Here is a 19,573-nt window from a genome sequence, read left to right on the forward strand (position 1 = left end):
TGTATCTCGTATTCTTCCGGGTCAGAAATGAACGGGTAACTATGTAGATGCAAAATACATTCATTCTCACATTCAGTCTCTCGGTATATCTAATATATTTAAACCTGGAATGTGGATGAGAGAGAGAGAGACGGAATTTTCACTAAAGTACTAATTCAAGTTTAGTACAGCTTTTGTAATACTATTAAAATTTCGACAGCTTAAAATAATATTTATAATAAGATCTTTTTTACATTAAAATAGTGTTAGCTTAGTTATTCTAACACTTTGCGACTTATAAAGTAGACATAAAATAGACGTGAAAAATATTCTTAATTATGTGGGTGAATTTTTATCCAGAGCAGTGATGATGTAAGAAAAATACGAGTAGAATTAAATATACAACATCTGTATATACTTATCATCTTTTTTGCTTTTATAATACGTGATGAATGTAAAACGTAATAAACATTATTATCTCGATGTTATTCCTTTTTCACACATTTCTCTCTCTCTATGCTTACAATCCCTACTTAGAGTCGTAATGCATTTTTAACTACATGGAATTTTTTTCCAAATTATTTCTCAACGCGGTGCACAAGAGAATACGCGAAACGCGAGATGGAAGGGTGTGAAATTCTCGCGGGGGTGAGGAAGACCGGCGCGCAAGCACTCTTCCACGTTACTCGTAACACATCGCGGTAATTTATAACGACAGGTGTTCCCGGTGTGGTCCCCTCCGGTCCGCTCGTCCACCACTACCGAGAAAAGGCGTCAACCATAACGCCGCGCCGCCAGCCCTCGACTGGCGGTGGCAGCAAAGGAATGCTCTTTTTCGTCGCGTGCCTCCCAAGGTCTTTAAACTGAATGGTCACGCGCGTGCGAACCCGTCACCCCTTCGCTTCTTTCCGCCCGGTGTCAAAATTGCGGAACGCATTCCCCGCTCGATCGACTGCTTCTCAACTACGATTGCTTTGCATTCTGTGAATTTTCATAGATTTCAATATTCACGGAGTACGCAATGTGCTCGGAATATATATATATATATATATATTCGTCGAGTACATATTACAAAATTCCAATATTTGTGAAATATAATTTAAATTAGATATATTTGGCATATTTTAAATTTTAAATTTCATAATCGATATGTGTCGAAAATATCAAGGATTCTTTTAATGCCTCAGACATCAATGGAACGTAACTCGAGTATTCAAGCTCGATCCAGTGCTTCAGACATTCATTGAGAATCCAAAAATACTGAAGTAAAAAGGCTAGAGTATTTATATTTAATACGTTTCTCAAATATTAATTCAGATATTTGAAGAAGCCGACGCCTCGATTATTCGTCCAATCTAAATATGGTCTGCATTTGTCGGAGTTCGTCGGAATGGAAAATTGTGGAGGTGGGGAAGGGGGTAGTCGAGAAAAATTTATAAAAGTTTATAAAATCCTACCTAATTCTTTCATTCGAAAGTCAATTAATGCACAAATACGCGCGCCACGCGACACACAACGACGTACGCGTAACGTTGTCGGCTTAAGATGATCGCGGCACAAAGCTGAATCTCACTGCGATTTCCCCGCGTGTTTACATCAGCGTGCCAGCTGATATGAATGGGCTAGTAAAACGGACGCGATACGGCGCACGTATTTGTGCATTCGGTCATGACAACTTTCCGTATAAATTGAAACTTCTCGACGGTGTCTCGTCGCCGAGCGTGTGGGAGAGGGAAGAGAATGTCGAGGAGAAGGGAAAGCGGAACGGAGAGAATCGCGAGCGGGGGCGAGGACGGAGAGAAGAACGAGAGGCTGGGAGAGACAGACAGCGAGAGAGGGTGAGGCAGAGATGAGAGGAGGGTAGAAAGCCGCGAAGCTGGGTCAGTTCCGTTTAGTAGGAGCCAAGCTCCAATTCCGCTTGGATCTGTCGCCGTTGCCCTTCGCGTCTCTCTGTAATTACTCCAATAGATGTCCTAGAAAAAAAAAGCGACAAAAAAAGGAGATGCTGAAAAACTTCGAATAAAACCCCGAGTGTGCCGCGATCACGCGAAAGACAGGGACGAATAGGATGCATTTTGAATAAATTCGATACGACGAATCTGTACAAGTTCTTTTTTTTCTCTAAGACAAGACGGATGCTCCGTGAGCAGCTGAAATCGAGCATCGCATGAAGTATCACGGAATGACGTTTTATCATCATAAGTTTAATTATTTCGTGACACTTCTTCATTAAGAGAGCTCTAATGAAAGCGCATACTCGCGGCGGAACGCATTTGTTTCAATTAATAATGCATTTCGGCGGCGGCTACGTACGAATATTTTTCCCGCCACGAATGTCAAATATATCATCCGAATACTCTTGGCACAATTAAGAGAACATAATACCGAAATTATTCCGCGCGTGCTAAAAATCCCGCCCGTTAATTTTATCCAACTGTAAAAATAAGTGAAGAAAAATTGCGGATCACCGGAGAGCGGCGAGTGGGCCGACCGGGTACATTTCCATTATCTTAGAATCCTCGGATGGGACTGTTCGTTGCCATGTCTGCAAAAATTATACGCGGATGCTAATTCAGACTTCGAGACATCGCGTGATCTAGACCGATCCTCTTCCCCGGTGTGATCTAGACGAAAGAACAAATCGTAGACAACTTCGCGCGCGCTTTTTCTCCTGGCAATCGAGAAAAATTCTACGAGAGAAAAATCCTGTTGGAGGAGACGAGAGGCCAAGAACATGGCGTGGGTGACTGGCAGGCGGTGCACACGAGAGCAATCTGCACTACCACAATCACGGAGAGGAAAGAGAGAGGTGAGGGGAGAGAACGACCTCAACCGCGTCGTCCCGGTTCTCGTTTCCACCGAACGAAAACGCACGTACGCGGTTCCCGCTGTTGGTCAGTGGTGCGCTTGGAAAAGACGGCTCGTATTCTGCCGTCTTCCTCACCGCGAATTGGTGGCTGCTTTTTCGTGCCGGAAAAACGGTGCGCTCACACTTCAAGAATGCAGTAACACCAGTCGCAACATGATGACGAATTCGAAATATCTTAAGCAAGTCATTGTAAAAAATCACCGTGACCGAATTATCATTGTTTCTCAATAAATTAGATAATAAATACGCCTCTATAATCGCATACCCCATTTGCAGTATCTTGCAAAACGGTAATGTTAACGAAAGTTAGTTTGAATCGAGTTGAGTTAAATGTTGAGACTACTTAAATAGTTTCAACGCGCGTGATGTAAAGTATACCATTAGAAATGTATTTCTACTTCCGACCTAGTAAACCATTTCGATGATTTTTTCATTTTCTCCCGTTTTGTTTGTAACTTTTCATTTATCACACATTCGGGAATACGTCAGAAGCGATAAAGATGATAATACACTAGGCATGTCTTTCTAAAGTCAACATCACAAACCTCCAGTGCCCCATTTCGACCTCCGTGCTCGATAGTGTTTCTGACCAAACTATAGAAGACTCGTATAAAAAAAAAAAAAATAAACAAATAAACGCATCCATTTTCTGTAGTAAAAAAAGAAATCGTAATTAATCCATTATACAGTAATCTGAATAATTATGATATTAGCTTCGCAGATATGAAACAAACAATATATTTGTCGTGATTATCAAGCTGACGTTCCTTCTATGATTAATTCTAATTCTAATCAACCTTCAACTTGCAAAATTTTGCTAAATGCGCTTCTTTTTACCCACTTGCGCAATTCATTGTTGAAAGGAGCTGCGATTGGTCAGGGATATACCACGTATATAACAGTGTTTATATATATATATATATATATATATATATATATATATATATATATTATATATATATATATATATACACACACATACACATGTATATATATGTACCGTATGCACACAACACATACACGCGTGCAATACGCGCGTCCCATGTACACGTGCGATTTACCCCAGGAGATTCGTACATAGTTTTGCACATATACATAAGCGAGAGGCGTTTGTTGAACCGTGCAAATCTTCTGCTCGGTGCACCAACACGGACAAGGCGCGTTCGCGTGCGCAGTATCCCCCTCTCTCTCTCTCTCTCTCTCTCTCTCTCTCTCTCTCTCTCTCTCTCTCTCTCTCTCTCTCTCTCTCTCTCTCTCTCTCTCTCTCTCTCTCTCTCCTCTCCCTATGCATCTCGCTGCATATGGCTCTTCGTCTCCTGCCCATTAGCGAGCGCTCCTACGTAACCCGTCGCGAGCTATTCGCGCTAGCTCGGCCGAACCGCCGTATTTCCCTGTCTTTCTCGCGCACGAACACGTGCATGCAGCAAACATACGTCTCTTTCTCTCCTCTTTTTTTCCTTCTTTCTCCTTCTCTCTTTGACCTAAGGACGGAACTTGCACGCGTCTTAGGTACGCAGAACGTAGTCATGTATGTGTCCGCGATTATCTTCGTCTCTATCTATCTTTACTGCGACAGCTTTTTTCCTTCTCTCTCTCTCTCTCTTTCTCTTTCCCCGCCTCGTCTATTAAGTGCACACGAACATTTTTCTCTCTCTCTTCTCCCTCTCGCGTTCGCCATCTCGGTTCAACCAAAACCAAGCTCATAGTGCGATTCGTGTTTCACGTTTCTCTCCTTCTTTCTCCTCTCTACCCGTCTCGCCCTTTCTCTGTCCAACTTGCCTGGATACTGTCGGATACGCTCGTAATACCCCTCTACACACAATCCTGCGCCTTCCCTCCTTTCCTCTAGCCCCCCTTTCCGTTCTTATCTCCGTCCTTGGCCGTCGTGCGTGCACGCATGCCGCCTATCTCCGTCGATCGCCAGTGTATACACGCGAGTTCTCCCTCTCTTTCTCGCGAGCGGCGGTGAACACGGTTACCGCGTGTGCGCGCGAGAGATGCGGCGAGAAACAGGGAGAGTAGTGGGCGAAAGGGAGGCAGGAGAGAGGGAGAAAGAGAAAGAGAGAGAGAGAGAGAGAGAGAGAGAGTGAAAAATAGAGAAAGAGCGAGTACGAAGACGAGAGGAAGAGAGAGAAAGAGGGAAAAGGTGAAGGTGGGAGGGAAGAGAGCTCCGCTCGCCTGGCGCACCATGGGCTTTTCTTGTATTCTATTGATTTTTCCAAAAGTTCGTGGTGGGAGTCTGGCAGTCTGTAGTGCGCGAGCTTGACGGCCCAGTGTGCATCCGCTGGCGTATGTGTGTAGGGTGTGTGCATGTGTATGTGGGCTTCGACGATATCGCCGTCGCTGTCCAACCGACTGGATTCCTCTTTCTCGCGTGCCAGTCTTATCCCTCCTTTGGCTGCTCTCTCTTCTCTCTCTCGCTCGCGAAGCCTCGATCCTCCTCCAACTCGCCTTGTCCTTCTCCGACGCGCGCACGTTCCACACACCGGTTACATCTCCCTCTCTCTCGATCCCTTTCTCTTCCTCCCACGCGTGAACATCACCCTCTTCTCCTCCCTGACCGTTACATCCCTCTCGCTCGTTGACCCCCCCCCCCTCTCTTCCTTCGTCTCTCTCTCTCTGCCTCCTCTCGTGGCAACCTGGCTATGCGCACACGCACACGCACACACGGACACGTGTCGCTTCAAGCAGGAGCGTGTCAAGAGATTTTGACTTTGACGCCCTTGAGAGAAAAGAGAGAGCGAAATAGCCCAAAACGTACAATTTTACCGCGGCTTCCTGAAGACTGTTTCGGAAATTTAATCAGGAAGAGATTCAGCCCGGATAACATCGCGTGAAACGCGCTGTAAAATTCGACACGCAAATTCTCATCTTGGTTGTTACAAGATGCAGTCGAATAATTGTAACAAAGATGAATTAATTATAAGTACAAGTGGAAAAATAATACAATACATTGCTCGAAATACTCCATATTTAAGACATACAGAATTATGAAACGATAAAAGAATGCACGAAAAAATCACACTAACGAGAGATTCGTGTTACATATTAAACGTTTAAAAAAAAGAATAAGATACAAAGAGAAAAACGTGATAAAACGTTACTTTTGCAAAAGGTAGTTTTTAAAAATCGAAATACGACACTTGTTCCGTTCGATTACTTTTTTCGATTACGTATCTCGTTTTTTTCTTTTGAAGCAAAACAGGTAAGCACACACGTGTATCAAGAGAATGATAAGAGAGATGAAAGACTTTGTGATCGCGAAATACATATTATACTAGGTGCGATAAACTTTGTTTATAAAGAATGCAAACCTCTGCTGGCAAGATACCGCATGGCAAATATCGTTATGTTGGTTCGACGAGATGTTGAAGAGCACGAGACGCGCTTCGTCGCGGGCACGCCGACTCTCATCGTCGATCCTCGCTACGTCCCTGATTTTCCACCCACTCATCCAGCGCGGCAGGGTCACCGTATGCACCCACACTCTGACAACGCACTCACACATAAAGTACGTATATACGGCGCGTTTTCTCCGTTCCTCCCTTTCTCGCGTTCGCCTCGTCGCAACACACTCTCGGCGCTCTCGTGGTCGCGCGCATTGTACACAACGCGCACACGGACGCAGACGCGGACGCAAACTACGTGTGCACGCAGATATTGTACGTGCTGACGCATACGCACAACGTGACGGCGAGTAGCGCACTATGGCGATGGCGATGGCGACGGCGACGACGACGACGGCGGCAGCGGCGGCGGCGGCAGCGGCGGCGGTGGTCGTGCATCCAGGCGGAGCGGAATATATGCGGACGGACCGGTGTGCCGGCGGCGACCAGGGCGAAGGCAGCGGACAGCGACGACTACGACCGGCGATGACTGCGCGGTCGATAATTCGAATCGATTAATAATAATAAGAATCGACGGCGGGGAGAGAAGGCTGGAAAAAGAAGCGCGAGAATCGATCTCGCGCGCGAGCTGGACCTCGTCCGATATTTTCGTGGTCTTCCCCCTTTTTTCCTCCCCCCCCCCCTTTTTTTGTCCGCTGACCGCGCGAGTACACACGAGGTTTATTTTGGTTACACGAGGCACACCGCGGTGCACCGTCGCGTCCCGCGGAGAACGGAGAATCGGAAATCAACTCCGGGGAATAATAATTCAGCTCGTTTCTTCTTCTCGCGAGAGAATCGATCGCGCGGCTCGCGATCCACGACGATTACGACTACGACGATAACGACAATGACGACGACGACGACGACGACGACGACGGCGATAGGCGACAGTGTTGACGATGACAACGATGAGAATGGCGAGCCACATCGCGACGTGGCCGATTAATACCGCAATCGTTAATTGTTTATCGGTGTCGCCGGGATTACATCGCGAGGAGTAATGAAAACGTAGGGAAAATATAGATGTGTATTATTAGAGATGTATTATTACAGACTACACATCCGGTAAAACCGATTGTTAATACTAGCCCATTTTGGCTGTATTTCACTCCTTCTGTATCCTTCTCTATTCTCTAAATCTGTATATATATGTGTATGTGTGTATGTGTGTATATATATATATATATATATATATATATATATATATATATATATATATATCGTAACTCATTTTATATTCGATTCGAAGCTCTCGCACAATCGGAGAATTCAAAACCATCCTCAACGAGTTCCTATTCGAGAATCGTTCGGTAACTTATTTAGTCAATGATTGCATAATCATTATCTACCACCTGCAAAAATCTCTGTATTCACAAAAAATATAATCTGCTTAGAATTAAAACCAAGTCAAAAGAAAATGCAGTCAAAGTGAAGAGATGTTATTTTACTGCCGAGAAAACTTGAAAATGCGCATTGCTGAAAATTATTCAAATTAATACAAATTGATCTTAAAAATCGTCGACTTCCTGATATTTTTGATGGATGCTAACACCTGAAATGCAGCATCGCCGATGTAATTTTGAGCACAAGGCCTTATAATACGTTGACCTCGCAAAGTATTTTCAGTAATCGAAATTAAGAATGCATCATCCGAATCCAAACTCGTCGTCAAACTGTTTGCAATATTTACGAGTTTCTTTACAGTAACTGCCGCTTCGCGCGATGTACATACTTCTCGCAAACTTTCTGCCACGATAATCGTTTGTAACTTTACACATGTACGCCAAGCAAAACCGAGGTGTGGGAATCGAATCGACTGTTTTATCTAAGAATTACTCCGTCACGCAGACAGCAGTACTGTGTATTTCGAAGTGTCGTATTTACAACCACAAAACTGTCAGCATTGTCAGTAGATTACAGAAGCCAATATAAGACGTATCAGGGCGGTGACGACGGGAACGCGAGGACGACGTTGAGGACGACGTTGAGGACGACGACGACGACAACGACGACGACGACAACGACGACGACGACGATGACGACGACGACGACGATGACGACAACAACGACGACGACGACGACGACGACGACGACGACGACGACGACGAAGGCGAAGACGAAGAAGAGGAAGACGAAAACGACGATGAAGATGGAGATGTTCAAGGAGGCTCGCTAGTGTAGAATCTAAAAAAAGATCACCTACGTAAATATGTGAGCGCGAACCCGTCTCCCTCGGTCGCATCTTGAAGAATCTGCCGTTGCGACATCCTCACGCAAATACAATCTCGCCGCTCGCGCGGCTCATTTGCATAATGTCCTCGGTCCATAGGTGGAAAGGACGTACGATCCGTTGTAAATTCGGCCCCGGTTCGTCGTTGGCTGCTACGCGTGGAGAGTGACCGTTATACGTCGTTGTAGTCGTCGTCGTCGTCTCTCTCTCTCTCTCTCTCTCTCCGCGCGTTGATGCCTTATCGTCGATGCGACCAACGTAGCCGCATGGGTAACGATCGCGCGGCCCGCACTTACGATCGATCTATCTCAATCGATCGCCGGGGCGCGTGCCACGATTTACCATCGATCGCCCTGGCGATCGATTAGCCCTGTCGAGCCGCTCATCGGTTATCCTTGGCCGCGAGCAGGACGAGAACAGTCGTAAAAAGAAGAACGAAAATGGAGGATAAGAAGAATGGAGGAGAGACGTACAAAGAAAGAAGAAGAAAGATGGGGGAGAAAGAGGGTGAAAGGGGAGGTCGGTGGGTGTGGGAAGTGGGTGTGAGGGTGACGGACGAAGAGAAAGAGAGAGAGAGAGAGAGAGACACGAGGGACGAAGGAACGAAATGAGGGAGACGAAACGATCGCGGTGGAAAAGGAGGGAAGACGAGCGACGAGGGGAGAGAGGAAACACGCGCACGTGCGTGGGAGAGAGAGGAAGAGGAAGAAACGGAGAACTACGTTTGGGTGGAGCGAGAGGGAACGAAAAGGGAAAGGAGAATATGAGGGTAAAAGGAGGGAGAGAGTGAGAGAGAGAGAGAAAGAGAGAGAGGTAGTCGTGGATGTGCGCATGGCGAAAGAGAGAGAAAGAGACGACGCGAGAGAGGCGGGTGAGGCAGGAGGAAAGGTAAGAGAGAGAGAGAGAGAGAGACAGAGGCAGGCGAGAGCGCGAGGCAGCAAAAGATAGACTGCGCCGGACCAGCCACAGCCGCCGCCACCGCCGTCGCCGCTGCCGCCACCACCGCCGTTGCCGCCGCCGCCGCCTCCACCACCGCCGCCACCGCCTCCACCGCCGTGAGGCTTCGAACCCGAACACGACCGAACGTCGTCGAGCAACAACGGAAACGTACGAGCGGTGCGGTTCGAGCGGCCGAGCGAGCGATACGGCCGAGCAGTGCGGTGCCGACTCTTGCTGCCGCGGTTGCAGATTCCGCGGTGTGTGTGTGCGCGCGTGTTTACACGACGAGAGGGAGCGAAAGAGAAAGAGAGAGAAAGAGGGAGAGAGGGAGAGTTTGCGCCGCGGAGGCGAGGGCAGGAGAGAGCTCGAAAGAGAAAGAGAGATAGAGAGAAAGATAGAGAGAGAGAGAAAAAGAGGAGAGAAGCTCGCGAGAGCGGAGGAGAAACGCAAAAAGCGGCGGAGAAGTCTGCGAGTCGTCCGCACGGTGCGTATCCGCGCGTGTGTTCCGTCGAACACAAGTCCCTCTCTCGCAGGAGGATTCACGCAGCGCAGCGTGAGTACGCACGCACGTCCGTACGTATACGTACGTCTCGACTCGCTTCGGTTCGGCTCGACTCTGACTCCGACTCCGACTCCAACGTGTGTGACGTATATCGCGAGGTAGTACCGCGGAGTTCGCGCAGCGAGCGACGATCGACGCAAGCCGACGGGAGAGAGAGAATATTGTGCGCAGCGTCGTCGTCGTCGTCGTCGTCGTCGTCGTCGTCGTCGTCGTCGTCGTTGTTGTCGTCGTCATCGTCGTCGTCGTCGCGTATACCTCGACGCGCGACGTGACCGGCACGCACACGCCGCGAGAGAGCGATAACGCGCGCCAACCACCCTGCCTTCAACGGGGCGTGGGTGCCAACTCACACGCGCTGCACCATCGCACCACACCGCACCGCACCGCACCGCACCGCACCGACGGTGGTGCGGCGAGACGGCGGGCGGTGCGCGTAATTCAAAGGTGCGCGCGACGGCCGCACGGCGAGAACATGACAGACGATACGGAGTGCGCGAATTCGAGGCGGCATCGCGTCGCGGGTGAAGGGACGATAATATAAACGTAGTGTGGCAATACGGAGGGAAGTAAAGTGAGAGGAGATAGAGAGAAAGAAGGAGAGCGCACGCGAGGCCGAGGGGAGAGAAACTCCTCCGAGAAAGAAAGCTCCCAAACCAAGTACATCCGTGCGCGGCCAGTGATCCCGTGTGTGGCTCGCGTGTTGCGCGCGCGAGAGCGCGTCCGCGCCTCCGGTGAGTGTGTGTGAGTGCGAGAGGACCCAGCAGGCCAGGCCACGCGCGCGCGCGAGCGCGCGAGTGGGCCCATCGGGAGAGGAGAGGAAAGCGGAGAAGAGCAGAGAGGACTTTCGTGGCTTCCGGCCTGTTGGGCGCGGAGGCGTTCCGGCTGGCGATCGCGGTCGAGCGGAGAGGATGCTGGTAACGTTGCCGTCGGTCGTAACGACGAGGGCAACGATGATGACTTCGCGAGGTCTCGACTGAGAGATTTACCGAGAGAGGAAGAGAAGGAGAGAAAAAAGAGAGAAAAAGAGAGAAAGAGAGAGAGAGAGATTCTCGCGTGGTGTGCCGCATTGTCGTCGGTCGACGTCGGTTCCGTCGTCGCCGCGACGGTGGCATCGACGAGAGTCGTCGTGCTGCTGGCCGCGGCGTGTTGCCGCAATCGTTAATCAGGTGTTACCCCGAATCAGGTGTTCGCGAGACGAGGAACGTGAAAAAGCGTAATCTACCGACGGATGCCGACGGCGTGCTCCGCGAGTCGTCATCGTTTTTACGCAGCTCGACGTCAAGTCCATCAGACTTGGATCGTGTCGTCGTTCGCGAGATCCTGCGGATGATAGTCGTGTCCGAGTCTAGATAGTCTGAATACACCGGTGACTATATTCTTCAACCGCTGTCGCTAAAGACTGGCTATCCTGACTATCCCGTGACTATTCACGATCCTAGCAATTGAGAGACAACAAGAGATATTATTTGTAGGCGCAAGACTCGCGGTCACGGTAATCGGAGAGCCTCGCGCAAGAAGAGGTCGTCGGTGAAGACAACCGCGACGACCATTCCGCAATCACGCGATCCGGAGGACCTTTCTCGGAACCTAACCCGCGATCCTAATAATCGCCTTCGAAGGATCTCGAAGCCGGTATCGATCCCAGGCCGTGGCGTGGAACGGTGAGCTTCGCCGTCACGGAGAAACCAACACATTCACGTTCGCGTTACGAAGGGATTACCTAGACGTCGTCGTTCCTATCGTAGAAAACGAGCCGTTCTCGTTTTTGACGACGAGTAAAGAAGCCGTCCACGCGACGCCGAGATTCGAGATACGAAAGAGAGGTAACGCGCGACGTAGCGACGTCGCGACGCCGGCCGACGGCAAATCACTTCCGGTGAAATCGCTAACGCGAACGACACAGCCAGGATGCAGGTGGCAACGTTGTTCAGGGAGAGCGCTACCCTGCTGGGTGCATCTAGCCTGGACCCCCCGCAGACTCACCATCATCAGGGTATGCATCAGCCGCAGCCGCAGCAACAGCAGCAGCAGCAGCATCAGCAGATGCAGCAGCAGCAGCAACACGCCAGCGACATGCACCTAGTCGGCCACCACATGCAGCACCACTACAAGATGTAAGTATCCGCCTCTCTGCCGTTCTTTTCGAGCACTGATGCCGGGAACCCGCGCTCGACGCTCGAAAGTGTTCGACCTTCGAGCCGAGAGAGCCCGCCGCTTTGGCGAACGCGCGGCTACACGCGCGAGAAATGGCCGTAGGTATACCTGCGTCCAAGTTGTTAATTTCACGAACGAGACGGACGAAGACTTCTCTCGTAAAGAGCGAAGCTATAGGATCCCTTCTCGCGTCGCTGCATAAAATACAGCTCGGCGCGTCAAGTTGCTTTAGACTTTTTGTTCTCTGTATATTAGTGTAAATGTGCAGGGGCTTTTGGAATAGGTCAATTCTGTGAAAAGAATTGATTGCAAGCGTTACAAATACGCAAATGCACTCGAGGCTAATTAATTTTCACCTAAATATGAAAAAAAAAATCCTTTTCTATTTTCGGAGCAGCACAGAAAATACAATTCAGATAGTGGATTTTACGAGCCGTTTGCCTTGAACGCAGATTGCAGAACAGAAGAATCGGAAAACTAAAATTGTCGAAAGGATCTTCGATATTTCGCTCTTTCGTCAGAGAGCTGAATAATGAAGGCGATTTTGCGACCAGTTGCTTCAATTGTTGTAGAAACCGGGCGGTTTTTGTGGTCAAAACAGCATATAACCGGTAAACCCATTTCGCTTTTTCCACCGGGTAGATGCTGTCCAAACACGGCTGGCTTTTGCATCAATACACCAGCCACTAAACGGCAAACTATATTCGTATACCAAACTAAGCGGCAAATGTTATTTGCCGAACACTAAAACCCGTAAAACCCATCCGTTCGAAGAAGCGACCTTGACGGCTTCTTACACACGAACCTTCGCGTTAACTCCACCTGACGGTATAATTTAGTGCGCCCCTTTCGCGGTGCATTTCTAGGTAAGATTCCTGTCGCGAAACGATTAGATGAGAAGATAATAAAGCGACGAAGGGCGATGTGTTATCTCTCGTGCGAATGCCGCGTCCTATATTATCGTCGAATTGAGTGGAAACGAATTACTTCCTGGACATCTGATTTTAATTATACAGTTTCAATCAAACGGTGAGAAGAATGCGGTGGTTTCGAGAGAGGTGACGATGAGGAAAGACAAAAGTGTCGACAAATTCGCGCGACGATCGCCTTATTTCCGTCTCATCTAGCATCCTGATTTTTTTCCTCCGGCCAGCTGGAATGATCGGCGGGTCCGCGGAGTGTCGTCGCGCCGCTAAAAATGTTTATTTACGTTCATCGGGATATCGACATTAACCTTTTAAACGACGCGGTTGTATGGCGTATAACGTTGCCGCCGGTATCGCTGCCATTCATATTTGTTTTTATCCGCATCCGCGTGTGCGCGCACGGAAATATCTTCGAATGGAAACGGCTGGACGCGATACGATTTTATGAGCCACATGTTCCCGCAATATACGCAGACAATACAAATGGCGACTTAGATCAGCAGGTGAATTCCTCCCGGCGAGAGAAAATCTCTCCTTCTCTCTTTCTCTCTCTTGCCCTATTCCGCCGGCAAAAGCGAAATTGTTCTTGCCGTTTCTTTTTCAATATCTCTTGCTTTATGAATGGGATAAGAGGAAAAAGAGAGCGAGAGAGAGCGAGAGAGAGAGAGAGCACGCGGTAGATTCACACTGCTGCGGGAGGAACTTGCCAGACTTTATAAATGGTGGCCTCAAGTGGCTTTAAGTAGAAGAAGTCGTGCGAACGGTTATAAACGGCAAGAAAAACAGAAAACCGCACGAGGATCGAATGTCATCGCACTGGTTACTGTTGCTCGTCGGTTTTATCGCATTATTATTCTTGTTATGACACGAAACGTTGAATTTTAAATGACCAATTTCTTTTTCATAGACTACAAGAGAGAGAGACTATACTCCCCGAGAATATTAAGATAAGAATTCCTAATCAAGGCCCAGGCATATCGGCTCGAATTATCTGGTTGGATTCACGCGAATAACATATTCCCCCGGGTAGTAGCACAACAGACTTTCTGGGACATCCGACACGCTAGCCGTTTAACTGTTAAAGCGGCAAGACGCCTGAATCTTGTTCAAGAGCATCCTGAACCGTGTATTATGCAAATTCGATAAGTCTTAAAATCTGATTTACGACATATCCGGAATAAACGGCGTCGATGGCGCGAATGAAGGTTCCGTCGACGAACTTGAGACCGGCCTTACGACTGCGTTGTACGCGAATGTTCTTTTCCGATAGCGTCGCCTTTGCGCCGAGCTGATAAGCATGCAAAGCCGACGGTATCGCGACCAAGGGTCATTTCTTTCCGAGACATCGATGAGTCAGTCGCGAAGACAGAAATAACGTCGCGACACGATAATGCCGCGCGGATAAAAAAGAAGGAGCGCGATAACCGGCGCGGCGCGCGGCCGAGCCGAGCCGAGCCGAGAGCTCGCGTACGTTCGTTCCGCTCCAATTTTGAAATACGAGGGACGATCTATCATCCTTGAAAATTGGAGTAAAAGCTCCGCCTTTTTTTTTAGTCCGCCAGTATTTGCAACGTTTCCGTCGGTGCGATACATTAAAACAAGCTATCGAACGCATGATAAATCGGACGTTTTACATCGCCGTCCTAGTACTCCGTGTCTCTATGATATAAAAAAAAAGTCACGTTTCGATAATACGCGCGTAGCGCGAATGCGTTATACGGGCTATCTATAAATTAATGCAAGTCTGGGCGAACGACTGAAGTCGCTATAAACTAGAAATTTTAAGGCTTCCAATGATACAATCAGTGGATAACGAAGCTACGTCGACCACAATAGACGCACGCATACGCATCTGACAAACGACTGCAAATAAATTTGATTTAAAACACAATTTGAGCTTTTTATGATTTAAATCCCTCCTCAAACGATGACTTTTACCTGGTTAAACATTTTTGCCATTCCTCCAACTTTTGTAAATGCGTAACAAATAAATGAATATTCTCTTTTACCTTTTTTAGACGGCTCTCACTGAAAGAAGCATCATCATCGATTGTGTCATGCGTCTTACGTCGTCGTGCCGTAGAAGTTTTGATTAAATTTGTTTATCCGCCCTGTTCTAAATTCGTGCATATTCAAAAGCTCGCGAGATGAACGCTACACAGAGATTTCCCCGCGATCTCCCGCGGCAAAAGTCATCTGGACTTTCATTGAGATGCGAATGGACCGAGAGGCGAGCATCGCGCGCGCACGAGAGAGAGAGAGAGAGAGAGAGAGAGAGAGAGAGAGAGAGAGAGAGACAGAGACCGTCGGTCGTTGCGGCGTGTCGTGTATCGCGGGTCCCAACGAAATTTTACGTAACATGTAAATGCGCTCGTCGTGAATGCGGTCGCGTTACGTGCCTCTTTCTCTCTGTCTCCCTCGTTTTCTCCCTACCCGTCTCTTTTTATTGCCGAAGCGGCACTTACGAAACCAGTTTCGGTGTAGACCGCCGGCTCTCGGTCTCTCTTTCGAGATACGACCGACGAATTTTTTCTTCCACGAGCTCTCCTTCCCCCACACCCCCCTCTCTCTCTCTCTCTCTGGCCAAGTTCAGAAATATTATCACGTTGTCGCCAAAGCGGTTCTCTCTTTCTCCCTCGTGTGTCAGTGAAATCCCCTGCGAGCGTACCCCCGCACTTCCCCGAAGGGGGTGACGAGGGCTGCTGGCTTCGAGAGCTCCTTTACGAATTTCGTCACGCGCGCCGAAGGGACGCGCTGCCGGCTGGCACTGCATTTGTATTCGTTGCGCAAGGTCCGGTCGCGCCCTCGTTCCTTAAACAGTATAATTTGCGGAATCTCGTCGGCGACGAGCACACTCTTTCCTTCTCTCCTCTCCTCTCTTCTCCTTCCTCCTCCAACCTTCCGTCGCGTCGGATTAAACCGCCGAGATCGACGTTGCATCGTTGCGAGGTCTCGTTGCAGAAACGTCGCTTCTACCTTCTCGCGAGAAGAACTCGCGTAGAGAGAGAGAGAGAGAGAGAGAGAGAGAGAGAGAGACTCGCGTGGGTCGGTCTTCCACAAAAATCGCTTTGGCTCGTTCTGCCGCGGGCGTTACACGTCGCGGACGTCGAGGTAAATTCGAAGTGAACCGCGATCGCACGATTAACGGAAATGTACGCGACTTTTCCGACGTGCACCGACACGCTTTTTAAGCCTCGCGTGGGCCGCACTGATGCGTCAATTCGTCGGATTAATATCACACCTGCGGTTTTTCAATTATCACGAACGGTATCGCGCACGGCATAAAGACATATAACTCGATTATGCGGTATTATGTCTCGATGAAATAGCTTAATACAATTTCCGTGTAGGACGCATAGCGAATCTGACAGTACGATAATTAAAGTGCGCATTGCTTTATCGCTGTCAGGGGAGCTCTCCTTCCCTCTCTCTCTCTCTCTCTTGACTCGGTCGGCTACTGAAAATTAGTCTCTGGCTAAACTCGATTATCTCGCGATCGGAAATATCGATAGATTTGCTAAACACTCATCCCGATAAAAAGCATAACTCGATCAGTGCGCACGTGCGCAAAACATACGACGAGGGGAATATCTAATAACGATGGAGTCTACCTCCTCTTTTCCCATAAAAAAAAGATACGTCATCTTAAAGCTAGAAATTAAATAAGAGCTGTAAATCAAAACGAAAAGCTTAATCGTATCGATCGAATTTACCTCTGTCTCTAAATGCGACGAACTTTCCCTAATATATTTAGCCCGAGAAAACTGACAGATTGACATTTGATATATATAAAAATTTAACGAAAAGAGCCGCGACGCGAAAAGTGCACGTTTGCACGTGAGAAGTTTTAATTGCATCACCGAATGATTACAAAATCGCTATCGGATCGTACGCGTTCGCGTCTTTTTCGATCCTTCCGCACCGAAATTAGATTCGAGCCGTGCTGATTAGTATTTAATTGCAAAGTTCTGGCGAGAGCGATGCTTGCAAATTTTATCACGTTTCGCTGAGGAACGCGAGTGCATTTGCATTCGTCGCGCCGCCGTCGGGTCCGCCTCGCGCTCCTCGCAATCCTTAAATTGCGGAATGTAATCAATGGATAGAATCTGTTGGAAAGACCAACGTTTCCGACTACATTTACCGGCAAATACTTCCACGGTACACGCTCGATGAGCGTCGAGATAACGAAACCAATAGCATCGCTATAAGCGCTAATCTTTATGAATTCAAATTTAATTTCTCAATGAGCTTAATCGCAACCCGATTGCGATCCGGGCGATCGAAATACCCTAATTCTTGTACTTCCAGAAGAGAGAGCTTGTCACTATGCATTTTCAAGTATTATATAACTTGTCAGTCTTCTCTCTCTATCCTACGCTCTTTCTCTCTGTCATTAAATTATGTGAACGACCTCGCTGAAAATAGTCGGGCGGCGTCATGAGTCGTCAATAAATGGTCCGCGTTAACGTAATTCTCTAGCCACTTCATCTTCCAGTAATACTTTCTCGACTACTCGTCGCGTGAAAGTGCGCGCTCGTGTGTACGTCATTTCATAGGCAATAATTTCACGCGTCGTTATGTAACGCGTTTTAGGATCCGCGGAGGTTATCGTCGCGAGGGCGATACATTTTTGCGAACGCAGCGGATTTGACGCAAATGACACGCGGCCCGCGCGGTCTCCGGCGCGGCGACGCGCGACGTCTCGATAACGCGCGAGACAGCAACAAGACGGCGGCGGGCGCGCGTATGCTCTTCTTTCTTTATTATTCCATTAAAATGTCGATTACGAGAACGATCTTGTAAAGTCCCATCTGAAAACCGTCGTGCGCGGTTGCCTGAAGGTCGTGATCCCGAAGAGTCGAGTTTCAGTCCGAGACACCGCCGCCGTGGGTCTCCTCCCGCGTATACATACTTTCGTCCTCGTTGAAAGTCGCCGTGCTTTCTCGAGAACGAGTCCGCCACGTGTCGTTACAATGTGGCGCACATTTTTCACCGGGGGGACGTCGCCGTCTAGTTACTCCAGTTTCCAGAGAGACGGCAAAGTTTCAACGCGATGTACGGAATCCTCCTTACAATCTCCTCCGCGCGCGCACGGCGAGGGCAACGATAGAGTTGAGATACAAAACGATGTAAAACGAGATGTTAGGAGAAAGAGAGAGAGAGAGAGAGAGAGAGACAGTTTCGAGTAAACTTGAATAAAAATGTAATCGGGAATGCGTTGCAATTATAAGAAAGTAGAAAAAGTTATGCAGCGTCGAGAGTAAGCGGGATGAAACTCGTTTCCGCGAGGAGAAAGTACGAAAGATACACCTTTGTCCTTTTTTTTTCTTTTTAATCGAAAATTCTTACGATTATATAACCAAGGCCAATAACAACGATCATAAATCACTATTCGCCACGTGATTTATATGTTGCTGAAAGGTGAAATAATTGGTGATAATTTTTCTTCGTAAGTTTGAGAAGTTCCGTGCACCCGATTACATAGATTAATAACGCTACGCTTTCGAAAGGGGAAAGACGTATCTTTTACGACTGATAAATTCTAAAATATATAATAATAAAGTTTATAACGATCCAATAACTGTTTTATATACTTTCACACTGAAGTAGCCCCCAGACGCTCAATATTATTGCAGAATATTTGAATATTGCACAATATTATTGATCGTCTGGAGGCTATATTGAATTTGTTTTGCATTGTTTAGATAAACACCATATGATATTATCGATCATCCGAGGGTCGCGCTTTACGCGAGAAACGCTTGTCTAAATCGCCACACACACACAACTCTCGAAATTTTATTGAAAATTTAGAATATATTTCTTCTCCAGACCTCCCCGCATAGACACGAGGCAACAATTACATATTTCCTCTACTCTTTTGACGACGAAAGTTCGCGCGAACAACCGAAACAACAGAAAAAAAATTCCTTTCCGAATGGCTCGATAAAAAACGACGTAAGGGAGCTTCTGACTTTACCGTATCAATTTCTATCAATGCTGACGTAATACAGCGTACCGCAGTCGGGATGTAGCGGCGAGGGCGGAGAGTGTTTGATGTATAGAAGAGTCTCTGGAGAATTGAAGCCAAACCCGCAAGAAGTTTGGACCAGACTTGGGGGCGCCAATAGGTCAAGGCTATCTAACGCTCCCGATGTGTATACACACGTACACACACTTACATCGACGGTCTACCCCGTTTTCCAGCAAATTCATTACGGAGTTCCTTGGGAATACTTGAAGATTAACGACGAAGATAGTTGACGGTACGGCGCGCGGCGCGACTAGCGCGCATTCGTCACCGCGTTTTTCGAACTTTCTCGCCCGTTTGTTCTCTCGCGACCAAAAAGGAAGACCGACGATGGAGCCGTTCGACTTTTTGGAGTCGCCGTACGAGAGTAAAAAGAGAAAAAAGGACGAGAAAGGACGGAAAAAGGGGAACGCGCGCATAGTGAACTGACGTCGTCCTCGTCCTCGTCGTCGTCGTTGTCGTCGTCGTCGTCGTCGCCGTCGCCGCCGCCGTCG

At 48.1% G+C, this 19,573-nt stretch overlaps 2 protein-coding genes across 2 annotated transcripts in view; one reads left to right on the forward strand and one right to left on the reverse strand.

The window, feature by feature from the left end:
- The window catches only part of LOC105205288, a 136,353-nt gene that overhangs the window by 16,236 nt on the left and 100,544 nt on the right, over window positions 1-19,573 (reverse strand). The window lies entirely within an intron of this gene.
- Window positions 9,584-19,573, forward strand: part of LOC105205270 (atrophin-1) — a 121,849-nt gene continuing 111,859 nt past the window's right edge. Inside the window, exon 1 of the mRNA XM_011174617.3 lies at window positions 9,584-12,082. Coding sequence (XP_011172919.2) covers window positions 11,877-12,082 — 206 coding nt within the window. The 5' untranslated portion in view covers window positions 9,584-11,876. The remainder of the gene's footprint in view (window positions 12,083-19,573) is intronic.

This window comes from Solenopsis invicta, chromosome 3 (genome assembly GCF_016802725.1).
Source record: "Solenopsis invicta isolate M01_SB chromosome 3, UNIL_Sinv_3.0, whole genome shotgun sequence".
In the NCBI taxonomy this organism is placed as follows: domain Eukaryota; kingdom Metazoa; phylum Arthropoda; class Insecta; order Hymenoptera; family Formicidae; genus Solenopsis; species Solenopsis invicta.